The 18,335-nt window shown below is 39.6% G+C and overlaps 1 protein-coding gene and 1 non-coding gene across 2 annotated transcripts; both read right to left on the reverse strand.

Annotated features, from left to right (window-relative positions):
* Positions 1-1,552: 1,552 nt before the first annotated feature.
* Positions 1,553-4,923, reverse strand: LOC140805570 (uncharacterized). The gene is made up of 2 exons (XM_073161833.1): positions 1,654-4,923; positions 1,553-1,564 (listed from the first exon to the last, which is right to left on the reverse strand). The coding sequence occupies exons 1-2, from the start codon at positions 4,921-4,923 to the stop codon at positions 1,553-1,555; spliced, it is 3,282 nt and encodes a 1,093-aa protein (XP_073017934.1).
* A 7,268-nt stretch (positions 4,924-12,191) lies between these two features.
* On the reverse strand, positions 12,192-12,297 carry LOC140806435 (small nucleolar RNA R71). The gene has a single exon (XR_012112510.1). It is a non-coding gene; the product is annotated as a small nucleolar RNA R71 (small nucleolar RNA).
* Between the last annotated feature and the right edge of the window lie 6,038 nt (positions 12,298-18,335).

Consider the following 18,335-nt stretch of genomic DNA (forward strand, 5'->3'; position numbering starts at 1 on the left):
TTCCATAGCCCTGGCCTGATCATTGCTGCTTGGGTAAGCTTCTACCCGAGAAGAAGTCATTCCGATCTCTACGGGAAGGACTGCCTCAGAACCATACACTAAGCTGAAAGGAGTTTCTTGAGTAGGTGCCCGGGGAGTAGTCCGATAAGCCCAGAGAACACTAGGCAATTCTTCCACCCAATCTTTTCCTTTACCTTGTAATCTGGTCTTTAGTGCTTGCACAATGATTCTATTGACAACCTCTGTTTGACCGTTAGCTTGTGGATATGCAACAGAGGTAAAAGATTGAATAATCTTCATTTCCTGGCACCACAACATAATTTCTTTGCCCTGGAATTGTCTGCCATTGTCCGAGATTAGTCTTCTGGGCACCCCAAATCGGCATACAATATTCTTCCACAGAAATTTCAACACTTCCTGCTCGGTAATTCGGGCTAAGGGCTCGGCTTCAACCCACTTGGAAAAGTAATCCACTGCTACTAATAAAAATTTCTTCTGAGCCCGAGCAGTTGGGAAGGGACCCACAATATCCATACCCCATTGATCGAAAGGGCAAGATGCCCAGATGGGCTTCATGAGAGTGGCCGGGCTGTGCTTAAAATTTGCGTGATGTTGACAGCTCTGACAAGCTTGAACTATCTGGGTGGCATCTCGGTTAAGAGTTGGCCACCAAAACCCGGCAAGCATGGTTTTTCGAGCTAGAGACATTCCTCCAAGGTGCTCTGCGCAGCATCCTTCATGAATCTCCCGGAGTACATAATCTACCTCCTCTTCAGGTAAGCATTTTAAGAGAGGCCCCTGGAATGATCTTTTATACAAGATTGAGTTTAAGAAAACAAACCTGGAAGCCTGTCTCTTAATCTTCTGGGCTTGACCTCTGTCCTCGGGTAGTGCACCCTTTTCAATAAATCTGATTAAGGGCGTCATCCAAGAGTTTTCTGGATCGGGGGCTCTTCCTTCGTCGGTCGAGAGGATCAAACGGGAGACGTGCAACACTTCTCGGGTACTTACTTCACTTAGGGAGGCAGCCATTTTTGCCAGAATATCCGCCTCGCTGTTCTCCTCTCGGGGTATCTGTTCGATACTCCAATCCGAAAAGCCCTCCGCTCGTGTTTTGATAAGCTGTAAATATTTCAGCATCCTGTCATCTTTGGCTTCGTAGACACCCCTTATCTGCTGAGTGACAAGCTGTGAATCAGAATATATAATTATTCGGGAAGCCCCGACTTCCCGAGCAGCTCGAATTCCAGCTAGCACAGCCTCGTACTCGGCCTCATTATTAGTTACTCGGGAATCAATCCTTATTGCCAATTTGATTTTTTCTCCCGGGGGAGATATCATCACGACTCCTACTCCGCACCCTGCCAGGCTAGACGCCCCATCTACAAAAACTCTCCACACTTCCTCTTCACTGGGCTGGATCATCTCAGACAAGAAGTCTGACAAAGCTTGTGCCTTGATAGCCACTCGTGGTTTATATTCGATATCGTACTCCCCCAATTCCACAGTCCACTTAATCATTCGCCCAGATACCTCAGCATGAGTCATGATTTTACCAAGAGGGCTGTTGGTAAGAACCACTATTTGATGTGATAAGAAGTACGGTCTTAGCTTCCGGGAAGTTACGATTAAAGCCAATGCAATCTTCTCTACCTCTGTATACCGGAGTTCGGGCCCTCTTAGAGCGTGGCTGACGTAATAAATAGGCTTCTGATCAGAGCCTTCCTCTTTGATCAACACTGAACTGACAGCATGCTCTGTAGAGGATAAATATAGGAATAATTTTTCCCCGGGCTCGGGCTTTACTAATACCGGGAGCTCTGCAAGATGGGCTTTCAAGTCCTGGAAGGCTTGTTCACATTTATCGTTCCACCCGAATTGCTGGGCCTTTCTCAAGATTTGAAAGAAAGGATAACTTCGGTGTGCTGATCGGGATATAAATCGAGAAAGGGAAGCAATCCTTCCTGTCAGTTTTTGTACTTCTTTTACAGATTGGGGGGAAGGCATACATAAGACAGACTTCACCTTCTCTGGATTTACCTCAATTCCCCGATCTGTGACCATGAATCCCAAGAATTTGCCACTCTTTACGCCAAAAATACATTTGGCCGGGTTAAGCTTGATCCCATATTGCATGAGGGTGGCAAAAGTTTCCTCCAGATCATCAATAAAAGTAGTGACCTCCCGGGTCTTGCTTAAGATATCATCCACATAGACCTCTACGTTCCGCCCCAGCTGCTTCTCGAATACTTTATCCATAAGACGCTGATAGGTGGCCCCTGCATTTTTCAACCCGAAAGGCATTACAACATAACAAAATGTACCTCCCGAGGTGACGAAACTGGCCTTATCTTGATCTTTTTTGGCCAGGGGAATTTGATGATACCCCTGGTACGCATCCATAAAGCTCAGCAGCTCATAACCAGAAGTGGAATCTACCAGCTGGTCAATCCGGGGCAGTGGATAATGATCTTTGGGGCATGCTTTGTTTAGATCACGAAAATCTACGCACATGCGCCATTTGCCAGTGGATTTAGGTACTAAAACCACATTGGAAAGCCACGTAGGGAATTGAATCTCCCGAATGTGCCCTGCCTTCAGGAGCTCCTTTATTTGTTCGGATATGACCCTGTCCTTTTCAGGACCAAAATGCCTCTTTTTTTGCTTCACGGGGTGAGATCCCGGGATGATGTTCAAATGATGCTCCGATATAAGGGGAGAAATCCCCGTAAGCTCCTGCTGGGACCAGGCAAATACGTGAATGTTAGTTTTTAAACACTTAATTAAACTTACCCGGGTGGTCATGCTGAGATCCCGAGCCACCCGGATTTGCTGTCCCGGCCCCACTTCCACCGCCTCCTGCTCTTCTTCTGCCACAAAGTGGATCTCCCCTTCCTCCACTATTCTTTCTCCTGTCCTAACTCTCTTCCCCTCCCTCTTAAATCTGCTCCGATCCGCCCGGACCGCTTCTACATAACACTTTCGAGAAGAGGGTTGATCTCCCCGAACTTCTCCTACCCTTGCTCCCACAGGAAATTTTATTTTCTGGTGGTAGGTAGACGCTACAGCCCTTAACTCATTCATAGCCGGCCTCCCCAGGATAATGTTATATGATGACGGGGAGTTCACCACAGTGAAAGAAGTCATCACTGTTTTCTTTAGATCGTGAGAGCCCAGAGTCAGCGGCAAAATAATCTCCCCCTCTGGATAAACCATGTGTCCGGCGAAACCAAAAAGAGCAGTTTCCACTGTTTCCAGGTGATAGCCCTGTAAGTCCATCTGCTCAAAAGCATCTTGGAAAATTACATTCACAGAACTGCCTGAATCTACGAAAACCCGCAGAATGTCATAATTCGCCACCCGGGCTTGGATCACCAAGGCATCGTTGTGGGGTAGATTCACCCCTTTCAGGTCTTCCGGGCCGAAACTGATGACTGCCTCATTGCCCCTCATTCCTTCCACCTCCAAGCACTCTTTCCTACTTCTTGACTTCCTTGCCCGATTGGAGTCTCCGTCAGTAGAGCCTCCGGATATCATTTTAATTGTCCCTACAACGGGGGGTGACTTCTTTCTCTGCTCAGGTTCAGGCCCCCTTCTTCTTCCGGGCTCGGTTCTAGAGTTGTTTCTCACACCTCCTCTCTGAGAACTAGATCCGGGCTGTCGGGATGCCCACGGCGGCACCCTAGACATTTGAGTATTGATAGTGGGCTTTGGGAAGGAAGGCGCAACATAATTTCCCTTTAGAACTTTGCAATCCTCAGTATTATGATAGCCTAATTTGTGAAGCGCACAAAATCCTGTCTTCTCTGGCCGAGCCAGTTGATGATCCGGAGCTAAATCCCTACTACACTCCTGCACCTCCCTCTCTCGGGCAATCTTCAGAGGCACATGATGAGAGAAATGCCCTGGATTGCCCCTCTTCTGTCCTCTCTCCTCGGGTTTGGATACCCGGTCTCCCCTTTCTTTCCTCACTGCTTCCCTCTTCTGTTTCTGGGCTTCCTCCATATTTATGTACTTCTCTGCCCGGGATAACAGATCCTCAAAATCCCCGGGCACTTTTTTGGTTAGCGATTTAAAGAATTCACCCTCTCTCAGACCCTGGGTGAAGGCAGTAGTCTTGGTCTCGGTGGCACAAGATGGGACGTCTAGAGCCACTCTGTTGAACCTTTTGATGTAAGCCCGCAAACTCTCCTCGGGACTCTGCTTCACCTCAAAAAGACTAAAAGCAGTCTTTTTGTACTTCTTGCTGCTACTGAAATGGTGTAAAAACACCCTCTGGAAATCCTGAAAGGAGTTAATACTCTGGGATGCCAGGCCTTCGAACCACCTCTGAGCTGAATCCACCAACGTCGTTAGGAATACTTTACACTTAATTCGGTCAGTGTAGCAATGCAACATGGCCGTATTTTCAAATCTGGCCAAGTGTTCCTCTGGGTCAGCGTTGCCATCATAATCTTTTACTTTGGCGGACTTGAAATTCCCGGGAAGAGGTTCCCGGACTATGATGTCTGCGAACGGACATCCTCTCAAGATTGTTCGGGCAACGCTTCGTTCTTCCAACTGTCCTTCGAGGACCTTCATCTTCTGCCGTAAATTTGACAATTCCTCTGCCATGGTAGGAGATTTGGATCCGGCGCTAGACTCCTCATCTTCCCCTGTTACTTCCTTTTCCCTCCTCTCCTGTTCTTGCTCCTCTTCATGTCCTTGTTTATCACCCTGTTTATCACCGGGTGGTGTAACAGGTCGAGAGACCTCCTTTCCAGCTGCATATAATGCGACGGCATCAGCCATCATTCTTTTTAACTCCTCAGGGGTCAGGGTAATGTTTGGCCCAGTATTATTGACATTGGCTTGTCTCGAAGTCTGTCCCCCATCCCCCTGGGCATGAGGATCACCCTGATCGGTTCTTCTTGTACGAGCCATATCAACGTCTTGAATTCAGTATATTTCCCACAGACGGCGCCAATGATGCGATCCAGGCGAAATAGATGAGCAGGGTCGGGTGCTCCACCGGATCGAATCAAGTATTTGTAGTGTTGTTTAGGAAAATGAACAAGGTATATGGCTTCAATCTTGACCTGCAAACAAGAAGATGAACTCGCGAATGGGCGCCGGAGGGGTGTCCGACGTGACCACTCCGATGATTAAATCAGCAGGCAAAGAAGAAATTAAGCAATATATATGCGAATATATGTGAACAATACTTTTAGTTCAAAGAGTCTCTCCTTTAAATGAATTTAATACCTGCTATTTATAGGGGAGGAATGAGTAGTTTCCTCGATTTCCGTGACATCTACTAAGTCGGTTTACCTTCCTAGCTTCTGATGACTTCTCGGACACTCCAAGCCCAAGTTGCTCTGGCAGATTAGATGGCATGTAATGATTATACTCAAGTGTGGCTCACTTGTCGAGGTAACGCTATTTTCGAGGTTGCCAAAGTGGATATGCAACTGGGAAACACTACCCGGTCAGGGGAGAAGCACCCGACCAACTCTATGAGAGCCCGGGTAAATAATAAAGAATTGCGTACAACACCAATCCATCCGGGAAGAGGAGTTATACCATCCGGGAAGAGGAGTTATACCCGGATACTCCTGAAATCGACCCTGACTATGACCCGGATCCTACTAGGGGTATCAATTGATATTGGACTTCTTTCTTCACCATGGTTATGAAGATCTTAAAGAGTATATCTTACTAGTTGACATTGAGTTTCAAGACAATGGTCGCATTGGCCATAAAATTTTTTGTAGTATTTTTGTCGAATGCCTCATGCTTATATAGTAGAGGCTTGCTCACTTTGTATGCCAGCAATATGTTTTCTGGTTTGAGTTCCTACTTCTAGTAATGGGTTTATCTAGAGGAAAACCAGAAATGGTGAAATTTTTCCTCCAGTGATTATCATTATTGGAAGGCTGAGCAGGAAAAAAATAAAGCCCGACCGTTGGCGGGTCGAACATTTAAGCAAACAGCTTATGTGTGATGCAGATGTTTGAATCGCTAACAGTGCACAAAATTGATCCTTGCTCCATCTTAGCAGTCCAAAATAACTAGTTTAAAGAAGTTTTGGAGAATTGGAAGCTACAACCAAGAAACTCGTGGAGCCCCGATGATTCAAGCATTCTGAACATCTTCACCGTGGCCTCATCCTTTATGGCTAATACAGATTCAAAGTTGATAGCAAGAGTAGTTTGAAGAGTATGAAGTCATCTGGAAGTAATTTTGGTGACTATTAGAACAAAAGAAGACGAGTGCAAGAAAGCTAAGGAAGATGAAAGTCAGCACATAATCGGAATGAAATAAAGTTGTAAACTATGAAACATATATATGATCCGATTTCATAGACATGACAATCCATGTGTCTGCATATCAATTGTTAATGTTTGAAAATTTGAAAGGTCAAAAAATGATTTTAGACGATTCATATATCCTGATAAAAATAAATATATTTTGGAAGTGAATAACCATCAGAACAATAACTACATAATTAATTCAAAATTTTGAATAGACATAAATAATGAAATTTTGGACCATTAAAAAATGAATAGATTTGATGATAAATTCAAGTTTTCACAATTTGAGACCGGGGCGGTCGAAATTATATACTAGTTTGATTATTTGTTTTATCAACTTGACTTTTATTCTCCCTAAATATATGCATAATTTAAATAAACTAAGCCAATAATATTATGAAAATAAGATAACTTAATGTCGGGTAGTGGCTTAGTAAAATTTTCTGCGGCATTTTGACCCGTTGAAATGTACTCCAGCTGGGTGAACTTTTTCATTACTTGATCTCAGATGAAATGATGTCTTATATCAATATTCTTGGTCAAAAAATGAAGAATGGGGTTGTAGGTGATTGTTATTGCACTTGTATTGGCATAGAATACTGATGATTCAGCTGCTTGAATTTCATAATCTCTTAATTGTTGCTGAATTTATAGTAATTGTGTACAACAATTCCCAGTGGCTAGGCATTCTGCTTCAACCATTGATATGCCCATTGAAGTTTGTTTCTTACTAAACCAAGAAATCAATCTGTCTCCTAGAAACTTACATGTTCCACTTGTGATTTTCCGGTCGATTTTGAAACCTGCATAATATGAATCTAAATTTACAATAAAGTTAAGACTTGAGCCTTTGGAATACCAAAAAGCCACACATTTGAGTATATGTATAGCGATAGTATGTGAGATTTCTTAGGATTATCTTGAAATCAAGCACAAAAACAAACTGCAAACGTCATATTTGGGCAACTGGCAGCTAGGTACTAAAGTGAGCCAATCAACCCTTTATCCATGGTGATGTCTATGGAGAGTCCTCCTTCGTCATTGTCTAATTGATTGATGAACTCACTGGAGTGGCAGCCATAACACAATTATTCATGTGAAACTTCTTTAATCAGGCCTTTATATAGTTGGCTTGGTTGATGAAAATGTCTGTATCGAGCTGCTTCACTTGAAATCCAAGGAAGAATGTTAATTCTCCCATCATTCTCATCTTTAAACTATTTCTACTTGATCTTATAGAATCTCTCATAGTTTAGGGTTAGTGGAACTAAATATAATGTCATGAACAAATATTTGCATGAACAAAGATTGATAATCTTTAGTGAATCTAAAAAATGTTTTGTCAACGGTTCCAATCATAAAATTGCGCTCAAGCAATAATTTAGTTAAAGTATCATAACATGCACAAGATGATTGCTTAAGGTTATACAATGCTTTATCCAATTTAAATACATAACTAGAATGATTATGACTAACAAAGCCTGGAGACTGTTCAATATATTTTTTTTCATAAAGCCACCCGTTAAGAAATGCTGACTTTATATCCATTTGATATATCTTAAAGTCTTTATATGCACCAAATGCAAGAAATATTATAATGGCCTTAAGTCTAGCTACATGAGTGAATGGTTCATCAAATTACATGCATTGTTCCTCTCTATAGCCATGAGCCACAAGTCTAAATTTATTTCTTACAACAAATCCATTCTCACCCATTTTATTTCTAAACACCTATCTAATTCCAATAACATGTATATTAGCCGGTCGAAACTAGATTTCAAAATTTTCATCTCTCAAACTGAATAAGTTCTTCTTGAATAACATATATCTAGTTTGAATCACCTAAGGGCTTCATCAATCTTCTTATGTTCAAGTTGTGAAACAAATGCAGCATGAAAAAAATCCATTTTTCATTTGTTTTTAAGTTCTGAAACTTAACCTGATGACCAGCTCCGGTGGATGATTCTTGTTCCATCAAAAACTTGGTCCAAATGGATATGGATATGGCTATTGAACGGTTGGATCTTCATTTGTTTCAGAAACATAGTCCATTTTAAGAATTTCTAGTTGTATATTGTTCAATGGTCCAATTTGTTCACGGGCTTGATTTTGAGAAGCTTCTGCATTGCCGGCTGGACTTTCTTTAGAAGCGTTTTCAGTCGTTCTTCTCAAATATACAACATGGTCACTAGTAGAATCAAGATTATTATAGTCCAATCTATGGCTTAAATTACGTGTATTGTTACTATTATTATCATGATACATAGATGATTCATCAAATATTATGTGCAAATATCTTCAGCGTTTAGAGTTCTATAATTATAAACTCTACAAGATTTGCTAAGTGAAGAATATCCTAAAAATACACCATCATCATATTTAGCATCAAAAGTGGTTAAGTGTGTTTTACCATTATTATGAATGAAACACTTACAATTGAATATGCGAAAATATTATATTTATAGTTATTTGCCTTTCCAGATCTCATAGGAAGTCTTTCAATATTTTTTGTTGACCATTGATTTTTTTCGTGTGCAGCATGCAGTGTTGATAGTTTCTGACGAAAACCTTTGAGAGATATCATATTCTACTAGCATATCTCTAGCCGACTCTTTGAGTGTTCTGTACAACATTTTGTTAAGGTGATCTTGAGGCTAAAAGCTCATGCTTGATGTCATTATCTTATAGATAGGTTGATAAGAGTATGTTGGTAAATTTAGTGCTTCTGTCACTCCTGATCCTATCCATTACGACAAGTTTTCTTAGTTTTTAAGCTCCATGGGATCTTGATTAGATGGGCAACAGTCTGATCTTTAGAACTCCAGAAGATAACTTATAAGCCTAAATATTTTATGGATTTTAAGGGTTTAATTTTATCATATTTGTCCTTATCTGATATATTTATCCCTTATTTTGTTTTTATCTAGAGTCTTATATCTTATCTTGTGCTTATTGGAATTAATTTTATAATATTTTCAGATTTGAACAAAATAAGAAAACGTGAATTTTTGAGATAACATGATTGTACCAGAATTTTAAGGGTAACAAAATATTACAAATAAGAAAATAAAAGAATAAAAATAAATTTTTATTCTACTTCCTTGTAAAACACAATGTGTTGGGTGCAATAATTGTCCTTGTTTGGCAGAGCGATCGAACCATGGTGCTTGAACTGCTGTGCGGTTTAAAAGATTTGAGATGCACCATTACTACTAGCTATAGCTTTTGGTAAAGCGGCAAGCGCTCGGTCCTACAATTGGTATCAGAGCCAAGGTCATGGGTTCTATCCCCATTGATTGCAATGAGTGCAATTATTGGGAGGGAGATTATTGGGTGCAATAATTGTCCGTGCTTGGTAGAGCGATCGAACCATGGTGCTTGAGCTGCTGTGCGGTTTACAAGATTTGAGTTGCACCATTACTACTAGCTATAGCTTTTGGTAAAGCGGCAAGCGCTCGATCCTACACAATGAAAGCAAGGATGAGTAATGATGAATTTTAAAAATTATGAACTCATTAACGTGAGAATCTACAGTTTATTAAAAGAGATTTTGTGGCAAATTTCTTAGGGCTTCACATGGAGAGTTTTGGGTTTTTTAAAATCTTGAATCATTAAGGAAGATAAAAGTTGGAACAGAACTTCACGTGACTAGAGGAGAGAAAAACAACACATGAATAGAGAAGGCAAAATAATACACATAAGACAACAAGAGAGATGAAGAGAGAAACTTGGAGGAAGAAAGAAGCTGCTAGGGTTTGAGAGTGGAGGAAGACAACTTCAAAGGAGGAATCACTTCAACTACGCTAATATTTATGGAATAAATATTTTTAGACTAAGACCACGATAGAGAAAAACAAAACTTTATTTGCGATATGTGTCGTTTTTATGTGTTTTATAACATTAGTTTTGTATGTGTTTGAATTGTCTCTGTGTGTGTGTACATTTCATTTAAATTTTTCTCATTTTAGCAATATCACATGTATATGATCGTGGCTCACTCTTATTTGATGAATTTGTAGGCAAAATGGCCGGGAAAGTGAAATCGGATGGAAAGTATCCAAGAAAGAAGAAAAAGATGAGAACTTGAGGCAGGCCAGTTGGCGCTCGAGCGGTAAAATCTTACTGCTCGAGCGGAAAAAGTGATTTCTCAAACCTGGAGACAGTGTTGTTGGCGCTCGGGCGGTAGAATTTTATCGTTGAGCGGGATTCACATTTGGAAAATTCTATGTGCATGATTTCTTTCCATCTGGGCAAGGCTCTTACCAATTTTGGGGCGATAACTGGAATATGGGTGAGATTAGGGTGGGGGGAACCGAACTTTTTAGCAACCATGGAAGCTTGGAGGGGAGGATTTGCGTAGAGTTGAAGAATTTTGAGATTTTCGAGCAGCGTTCTTCTCGTTTTTATCAAATGTTTTTATTTTAGAACTTCTAGTTTAAACATTGTTTTTCATATTGTTGTCATGAATTCTAGGAGCTAACTTGTCTTATTTGTTGGGATTTGAGGGGATCCTATTAAAAAACCGTGGTTTTAGTTAATTTAACTCTCAAATTTTATATATTATTGAGTATGCTATTGTTTTTAATTGCATTATTAAAATGTAGTAACTTTAATAATAATTTTTTATCGATGTAAGTTCGAGAGAATAGCTTGTGATATGAATAAGTAGCATTGTCTGCGGATTTACAATTTGCATAAATATATGAAATTATATACATGTTCGTTGATAGTCATAGTCTAATAGGTCGAAAGCTAGAGGATTTCATAGAGCGACATGCAATTCACCTTTGATAAATAATTAGAGAAAATTAATTACTTCACTATGTTGAATTAGTTTGGCATAGATCGAGATGACGTGTTCAATTGTTTAGAAAATCCTGTCAAAAGTGTGGATCATTGTCGAGATTAATTAATTAAATTAACAAAGGATATGTGAACCAATATTTCCAACAAATTCATTTTTCATTGAATCCTTAATTAATCATCTTAGTTTGTTCATTTCATCATCTAATCCTTGAATCATTGAGTTAATTATTTATTTAATCATTCTAGTAGCCAGTAATAATTCAAACCATCGTTGTTAAAAGTTTAATAGTTGGAAATAAAAATTGTGTAATATAGTCCTTGTGGAACGATATCCGTATACATTTTAATATTACTTGTCATCGTGCACTTGCTATTGTTTTTTAGCATGCAAAATCATATTTTTATTGAGGAATTTACAGTGCAAGTTTGCTCGACCAAGTTTTTGACGCCTTTGCCAGAAACTGTTAACCCACAATTTTATTTTCATTTATTTGCTTTAGCATTCTTTATTTTATATTATTTGAATTGACATCTTCACTTTTGCTGCAGATATCTCTTTCAATGCATGACAAAGTCCTTTGAGTTTGAACTTGAGATATTCAATCTCAAGATTGAAAGAACTTTTCGTGAGAGAAGACATCAACAACAAATCAAAGAAGAATGGAAGGACCTAGACAAGAAGAGGAGCAGAAAGAAGAAGAGAGGCGATTCGAGGTGCCAAGACGCATGCCAATGCTGAAGTATGTGCAAGCATCTCTAGATGGAACACGTCCAAGCATAGTGAGACCAACCATCAGGGCGAACCAGTTTGAGATCAAGCCAGCCATTATTCAGATAATCCAGAATACTGTCAAGTTTGGGGGAACTGCGCTAGATGACCCAAACACTCACATCGCAGACTTTCTTGAAATTTGTGTTACTTTTAAGTTTAATGGAGTTTCTAATGATGTAGTTAGATTGCATTTGTTTCTTTTTCTTTACGTGACAAAGCTAAAGTCTGGTTAAAATGTTTGCCTAGAGGTCCCATCACTACTTGGAAGTACATGGCAAGAACGTTTCTCATCAAATACTTCCCTCCATCTAAGATCATGAAGCTACGGGCATATATCACTACCTTCTCCCAATTCGAGCAAGAGTACTTATATGAGGCATGGTAGCGCTACAAAGATTTACTACGGACATGCCCACATCACGAACTTTCTCTTGGGTTAATAATTCAAACTTTTATTATGGCTTGCTCACTGCCAATCATACTATGATAGATGTTGTTGCTTGTGGGAATTTGTTGAGAAAGACCACGGAAAAATGGATATGAATTGTTGGAGGAGATGACTGCTAGCAGTTATCATCCTCAATCTGAGAAGAACGATCAGAAAAAGAGTGCATGTGTTCACCGTCTAAGTTATTTTCTGCGTTTGCTGCACAATTAGAGGCTTTGAGTAGGAAAATAGATAATATGAATGTTGGTGATATGACCATGAGACTGCAAGAGATTTTCTGTAATGATTGTGGAGGTGAGCAAAGGATTGACAGGCTAGGAATCCTAATTATGTGCAAAATGAGGCACTGGTGAACCTTGTGGGACTCAGAACCGTCATAGGAATGACCCATATTCCAACACATTTAATTCTGGATGGAAGCAACACCCAAATTTCTCATGGGGTGGTCAAAACAGTCAGGGTCGCCCACAAAGAGGACAATAGTATCAGAAACAACCGATGCATAGATCTGAGCCTTGAGAGGAGAATCGAACTTAGAGCAGATGATGACTCAATTTATGTCCATGGCTGAAACTAGACTACAAAATCAAGATGTAGCTCTCAAAGGCTTGGAACTGATAGGACAACTGGCCAAGGTAATTTCTAGCAGAGATCCGGACACCTTTCCAAGCAACACCGAGACTAATCCTAAAGAGCAAGTGAATGCCATTGAGTTAAGGAGTGAGAAGACTTTAGCGTAAAAGGATGACACAAAAAGCCACTCGAAAGATTAACAAGTAGAAAAATCCAAGGGTAAGTTTTCTAAATCTACACCTGCACCCATTATATAATCTAGAATTGTTATTCCCCTACCTTTTCCTGCAGCATTGAAAAAAGCTAAAATTGATGCGCAATTCGATAAGTTACTTGAAGTATCTAAGAAGTTACACATTAATATCCATTTTGCTTATGCTTTAATGCAAATGCCTAGTTATGCTAAATTTTTGAAAGACATCTTAGTAAATAAGAGGAAGATGGAAAATCATATGACTGTAAATTTAAATTAAAACTGCTCTGTATTGGTGCAAAACCAGATCCCGCCAAAACTCAAGGATCCGGAGAGTTTTTCTATTCCTTGAATGATTGGTGATGTTGTTTTTCATAAAGTTTTATGTGATCTTGGTGTAAGCATTAACCTTATGACTTTGTCTGTATTTAGGAAATTTGGATTGGGAGAGCCTAAGCCAACGAGGATGTCTTCACAGCTAGCAGACATATCTATCAAGTATTCATGAGGATTCATAGAGGATGTATTGGTGAAAGTGGAAAATTTTATATTTCCTGCAGAATTTGTGGTACTTGATATGGAGGAGGATATGGAGATACCTTTGATTTAGGGAGACCGTTCCTTGCAACTGGCAAGACCCTGATTGATGTGTAAGAAGGGAAGTTGAGATTGAGAGTGAGATAGGAAGAAATCATTTTGATGTTTTAAAGCTCTTAAGAACACAATGAACACTGATGATTGTTTTAGAGTTGATTCTTTGGATTCACTTGTAATTTTGTGCAGGATGCTATGAATATCCATTGGAAGCCACCATCACTACTAAATTGAAGGAGGATGAACTGGATGAAGAAAAATCTGAAATAATGGCATATTTTAATGCCAACCATCCATGGAATAAGCCAGTAAGGATGAGATTGGAGGATTTGGGAGATCGAAGAGGCTGGACCTCTAAGAAGTCAAGCATTGAGGAACCACCAACACTTGAGCTCAAATACCTATCAATACTTCTGTTGTTTTGACAGATGCAATGGAGGCCAAACTGTTGAAAGTCCATAAAGAGCACAAGAGTGCTTTTCTGGGAGGTGGAAGACATCAAGGAAATAAATCCATCAATCTGCATGCACAAAATCCTGATGGAAGAGAAGTATTCGCCCCTCGTGCAACCTCCGAGGAGACTCAACCAAAATATGCAAGAGGTAGTGAAGGCTGAGACTATCAAACTTCTTGATGCATGTATTATCTATCATATTTCCAATAGTGCATGGGTACGTCCTGTTCAGTGTGTATCTAAGAAAGGAGTAATTACTATGATCACTAATGAGAAAAATGAATGTATTTCCACTAGGAATGTTACGGGGTGGAGAGTGTGAATTGATGTAGAAATTTGAATGATGGCACCCATAAAGACCGCTTTCCCCTTTCCTTTTATTGATCAGATGTTAGAAAGATTAGCATGTCATGAATTTTATTGTTTCTTAGATGGGTATTCAGGGTACAATAATATCACATTTCACCTGAGGACCAAGAGAAAACCACCTTCACTTGTCCTTGTGGAACATTTGCTTTCAGACGTATGCCCTTTGGTCTTTGTATTGTCCCTGCCTTTTTTTAACGATGAATTACTACTATATTCCTTGATATAACTGAAAATTTTCTCAAAAAAATTTATGTATGACTTCTCTATTTTTGATACAATGTTTGATGAGTGTTTGCAGAATCTTAACTTGGTGTTGATGAGGTTTGAGGAGACAAACCTGGTGCTGAATTGGGAGGATTGTCATTTCATCGTACAAGAACGGATTGTGCTAGGACATAAGATTTCTCAACAAGGGATTGAGATGAATAAGGCAAAAGTGGAATTCATCAAGAATTTACCAACACCGATATCAATAAATAGAGTTAGAAGTTTTCTAGGGCACGTCGGTTTTTACCGACGTTGTATTAAGATTTTTCTAAACTTGCTAAGCCCCTATCTTCTTTAATTATGAAAGATGTGCCATTTGATTTCATTTCTGACTGTCTACAGGCACTTGAGAATTTAAAGGAGCGCTTGGTGACAGCTCCTGTTTTGGTGGCACCTGATTGGGATTTGCCTTTTGAGATAATGTGTGATGCTAGTAATATTTCTTTTGTTGCTGTTCTAGGTCTAAGGAAGAACAAGGTATTTCACGCCATATACCATGCAAGTATGACTTTAGATGAAGCGCAATTGAATTATGCAAAAACTAAAATGGAATTACTTGCAGTGGTATTTGCTCTTGATAAGTTTCATTCATACCTTGTTTTGTCAAAAGTCATTGTTTTACTGATCACATTACACTTAAGTACTTGCTTGCTAAGAAAAAGGCCAAAACATGATTGCTTAGGTGGATTTTACTTCTTCAAGAGTTTGACATTGAAATAAAAGATAAAAAAGTGTAGAGAATATTGTAGCTGATCATCTTTCTAGGCTTGAGCATATTAGCAAAGAATCTGTAAATCACGAGATAGATTATTTTTTTCCTGATGAACATTGTTGGTGATGCAAAATTTTCCATGGTATGCATATTTCGCTAATTTTCTTGTTACAGGATCACACCCCCAAATCAAAATTTTCACCAAAGAATGAAATTATTTTCGGACGTGAAATATTATTTTTGAGAGGAATCATTCTTGTTCAAAATTTGTGCAGATGCCATGATAAAGTGATGTGTGGGAGAGTAAGAGATGGGGCTGATTCTTAGTCACTGTCATGACTGCGAGTTATGTGGTCATTTTGGGCCAACACGAACGACATCCAAGGTACTTGAATGTGGTTTTTATTGGCCAACTCTTTTCAAAGATGCACGTTCGTTTGTCCTTGCTTGTGATAGATGTTAACGCACATGTAACATTTCTAATCGCCATGAAATGACTTTGAATAATATTATTGAGTGCGAGGTTTTTTATGTATGGGGGATACATTTCATGGGACCGTTTTCGACGTTTTTTGAAAAAAAAATTATATTTTTGTTGCGGTTGACTATGTCTCCAAATGGGTAGAGGCAGAGCCATATGCCCCTAATGATGCTCAAGTTGTACTGAGATTTTTGAAGAAAAATATTTTTAATAGATTTGGAACATCACGGCCAATTATTAGTGATGGTGGTACCCATTTTTGCAATAAGCTTTTTGAAAAAATAAAATTGGGAAAATATGATGTCAATCATAAAATCTATACTCCCTATCACCCCCAAACAAGTGGTCAAGTTGAGGTGTCAAATCGTGAGATCAAGAGAATTTTGGAAAAGGTCGTGGGAGTAAGTCAGAAAGACTGGTCTTTGATGTTATATGACGCGCTTTGGACGTATAGAACTGCTTTTAAGACACCTATAGGCACTACACCTTATATGATGCTTTTTGGTAAAGCTTGTCATCTACCTGTGGAGTTAGAGCACCGAGCATATTGGAAAAAAAAACACTGAATTTCAATTTTACTGCTGCAAGTGAAAGAAGATTGATGCAATTGGACCATCTAGAGGAGTTCCGAAATCTAGTTTATGATCTAGCATTTTCATACTTGAAAAAGGCAATAGAAGCCCATGACAGAAGTATTGTTGCAAGAGAATTCAAGAAAGGTGAGGCGCTGCTCCTATACAATTCAAAACTAAGGGTGTTTTCTGTAAAGGTCAAATCATGGTGGACTGGACCATATATGATTACCAAGGTGTTCCTCTCGGGAACCATAAATTTGAAAGATGGGAAGAATATAATGAACCTTTCACAGTCAATGCCAAAATATTGAAGCACTACTTGGGTGGCACAGTGTAGCCACAAATGATTCCAAGACAATCAGAACTGAGAGGGGCATACAGTCTAGCTCTAGACTATAAATTGAGAACTAATTTCTTTCCCTTCCAAATAATAATAATAATAATAATCATAATTTTTTTGTTCGCGATCGAGTGGTATTACTTTACCGCTCGAGCACGAATGCCTTTAAGTAATATTTTTCCTCTTTATTTTTCTTAATATGCGTGAAAATCTACCCAAATTGTTTTCGCTCATATCGCCTCCTTCTTATTTTACAGCTTAAATCACTCCAATCCTGGCTGCAATCGACGTTGCACTCACTAATCGATAGATTTGGCTCGGATTCTACTCTAAAGTACCCAATACTTCGGCGAATAAACCATTTTAAAGCCACTGGTGCACCATCTCCGCCCATTCACAGCCATCTCAGGTCAATTTTTGTGAATTTCTTGCAAGGATTCAGGAGGAAACATCGTTATTCGTCATTTTTGGCTTTTTTGGCACACTTCCTGTCATCCTCGCACATCACCACCATCGTACCCATGCGCCATTTTATGTTTGGCCAGTCATTCATCATTTTCCAGCACCGCCACTTCATATCCGGTCACCATTCCTCCAAAGAAATGGAAAGGCACTCTTGGTTCTTCCTCGTCATCGTCATTTGATAAGAGTCATTTTTTTAATGACGCCGCAAGAAAACGATTTGATCATGCTAAGCTCCATCAAAATCCGATAGCTGAGAAGGATTTTCATAATCAGTTAGAGGACAGAAATCTGGGGCCTGTTGTGGGTTTGATTCGGAGGGGATGGGTGAATTTCGGAAGGCAACCCAATGCAGCTGTGGTATTTGTTGTGAGAGAATTTTACGCTAATGCGGCATAAAGGACAGATGGTAAAGCATTTGTTCGGGGTAAACTCGTATCATTCGATTTTGTAACTATTAATAATTTGTTAGAAACGACTGAGGTATATGATTCTCGATTTGAGGAATTGGTAGCTGCTCCCGATTATAATATGATTCTCGAGACACTGTGTCATCCGGGAGAGATCCGGAAACCATTAGGGGGCCGCCAAGTTGCTTCGATGAAAAATATTTGAAGGCCGAAAATTCTTTACGGCATCAATTTTGGTCAAGGGGGATGATGTCAGTTTCACATAAGAGAGAGGTACAAAAAAAAAGGGCGGTGGTGCTTTTTGCTGTAACCGAGGGTTATAACATAAATGTGGGAAAACTCATCAATTCTCAAGTTCAAGTGAGTATTCAAAATAGTCGCATTGGCTTATTTTTTCCCACTATTATCTCTGAGTTGTGTGCAAGAGCGGGAGTTGTCTTCCGAGATGATGAGGATGGCTACAGATGATGAAATACATTTGTGCGAGGGACTTGCAAAAGATTAGAGCGAAGCGACAATATGATTTTCCCACTCGTGAGGGAGATGAATGTGGATCGAGCACAGCTGCGACCACTACAGCCACAAT

Source organism: Primulina eburnea, chromosome 11 (assembly GCF_022965805.1).
Source record: "Primulina eburnea isolate SZY01 chromosome 11, ASM2296580v1, whole genome shotgun sequence".
NCBI lineage: Eukaryota > Viridiplantae > Streptophyta > Magnoliopsida > Lamiales > Gesneriaceae > Primulina > Primulina eburnea.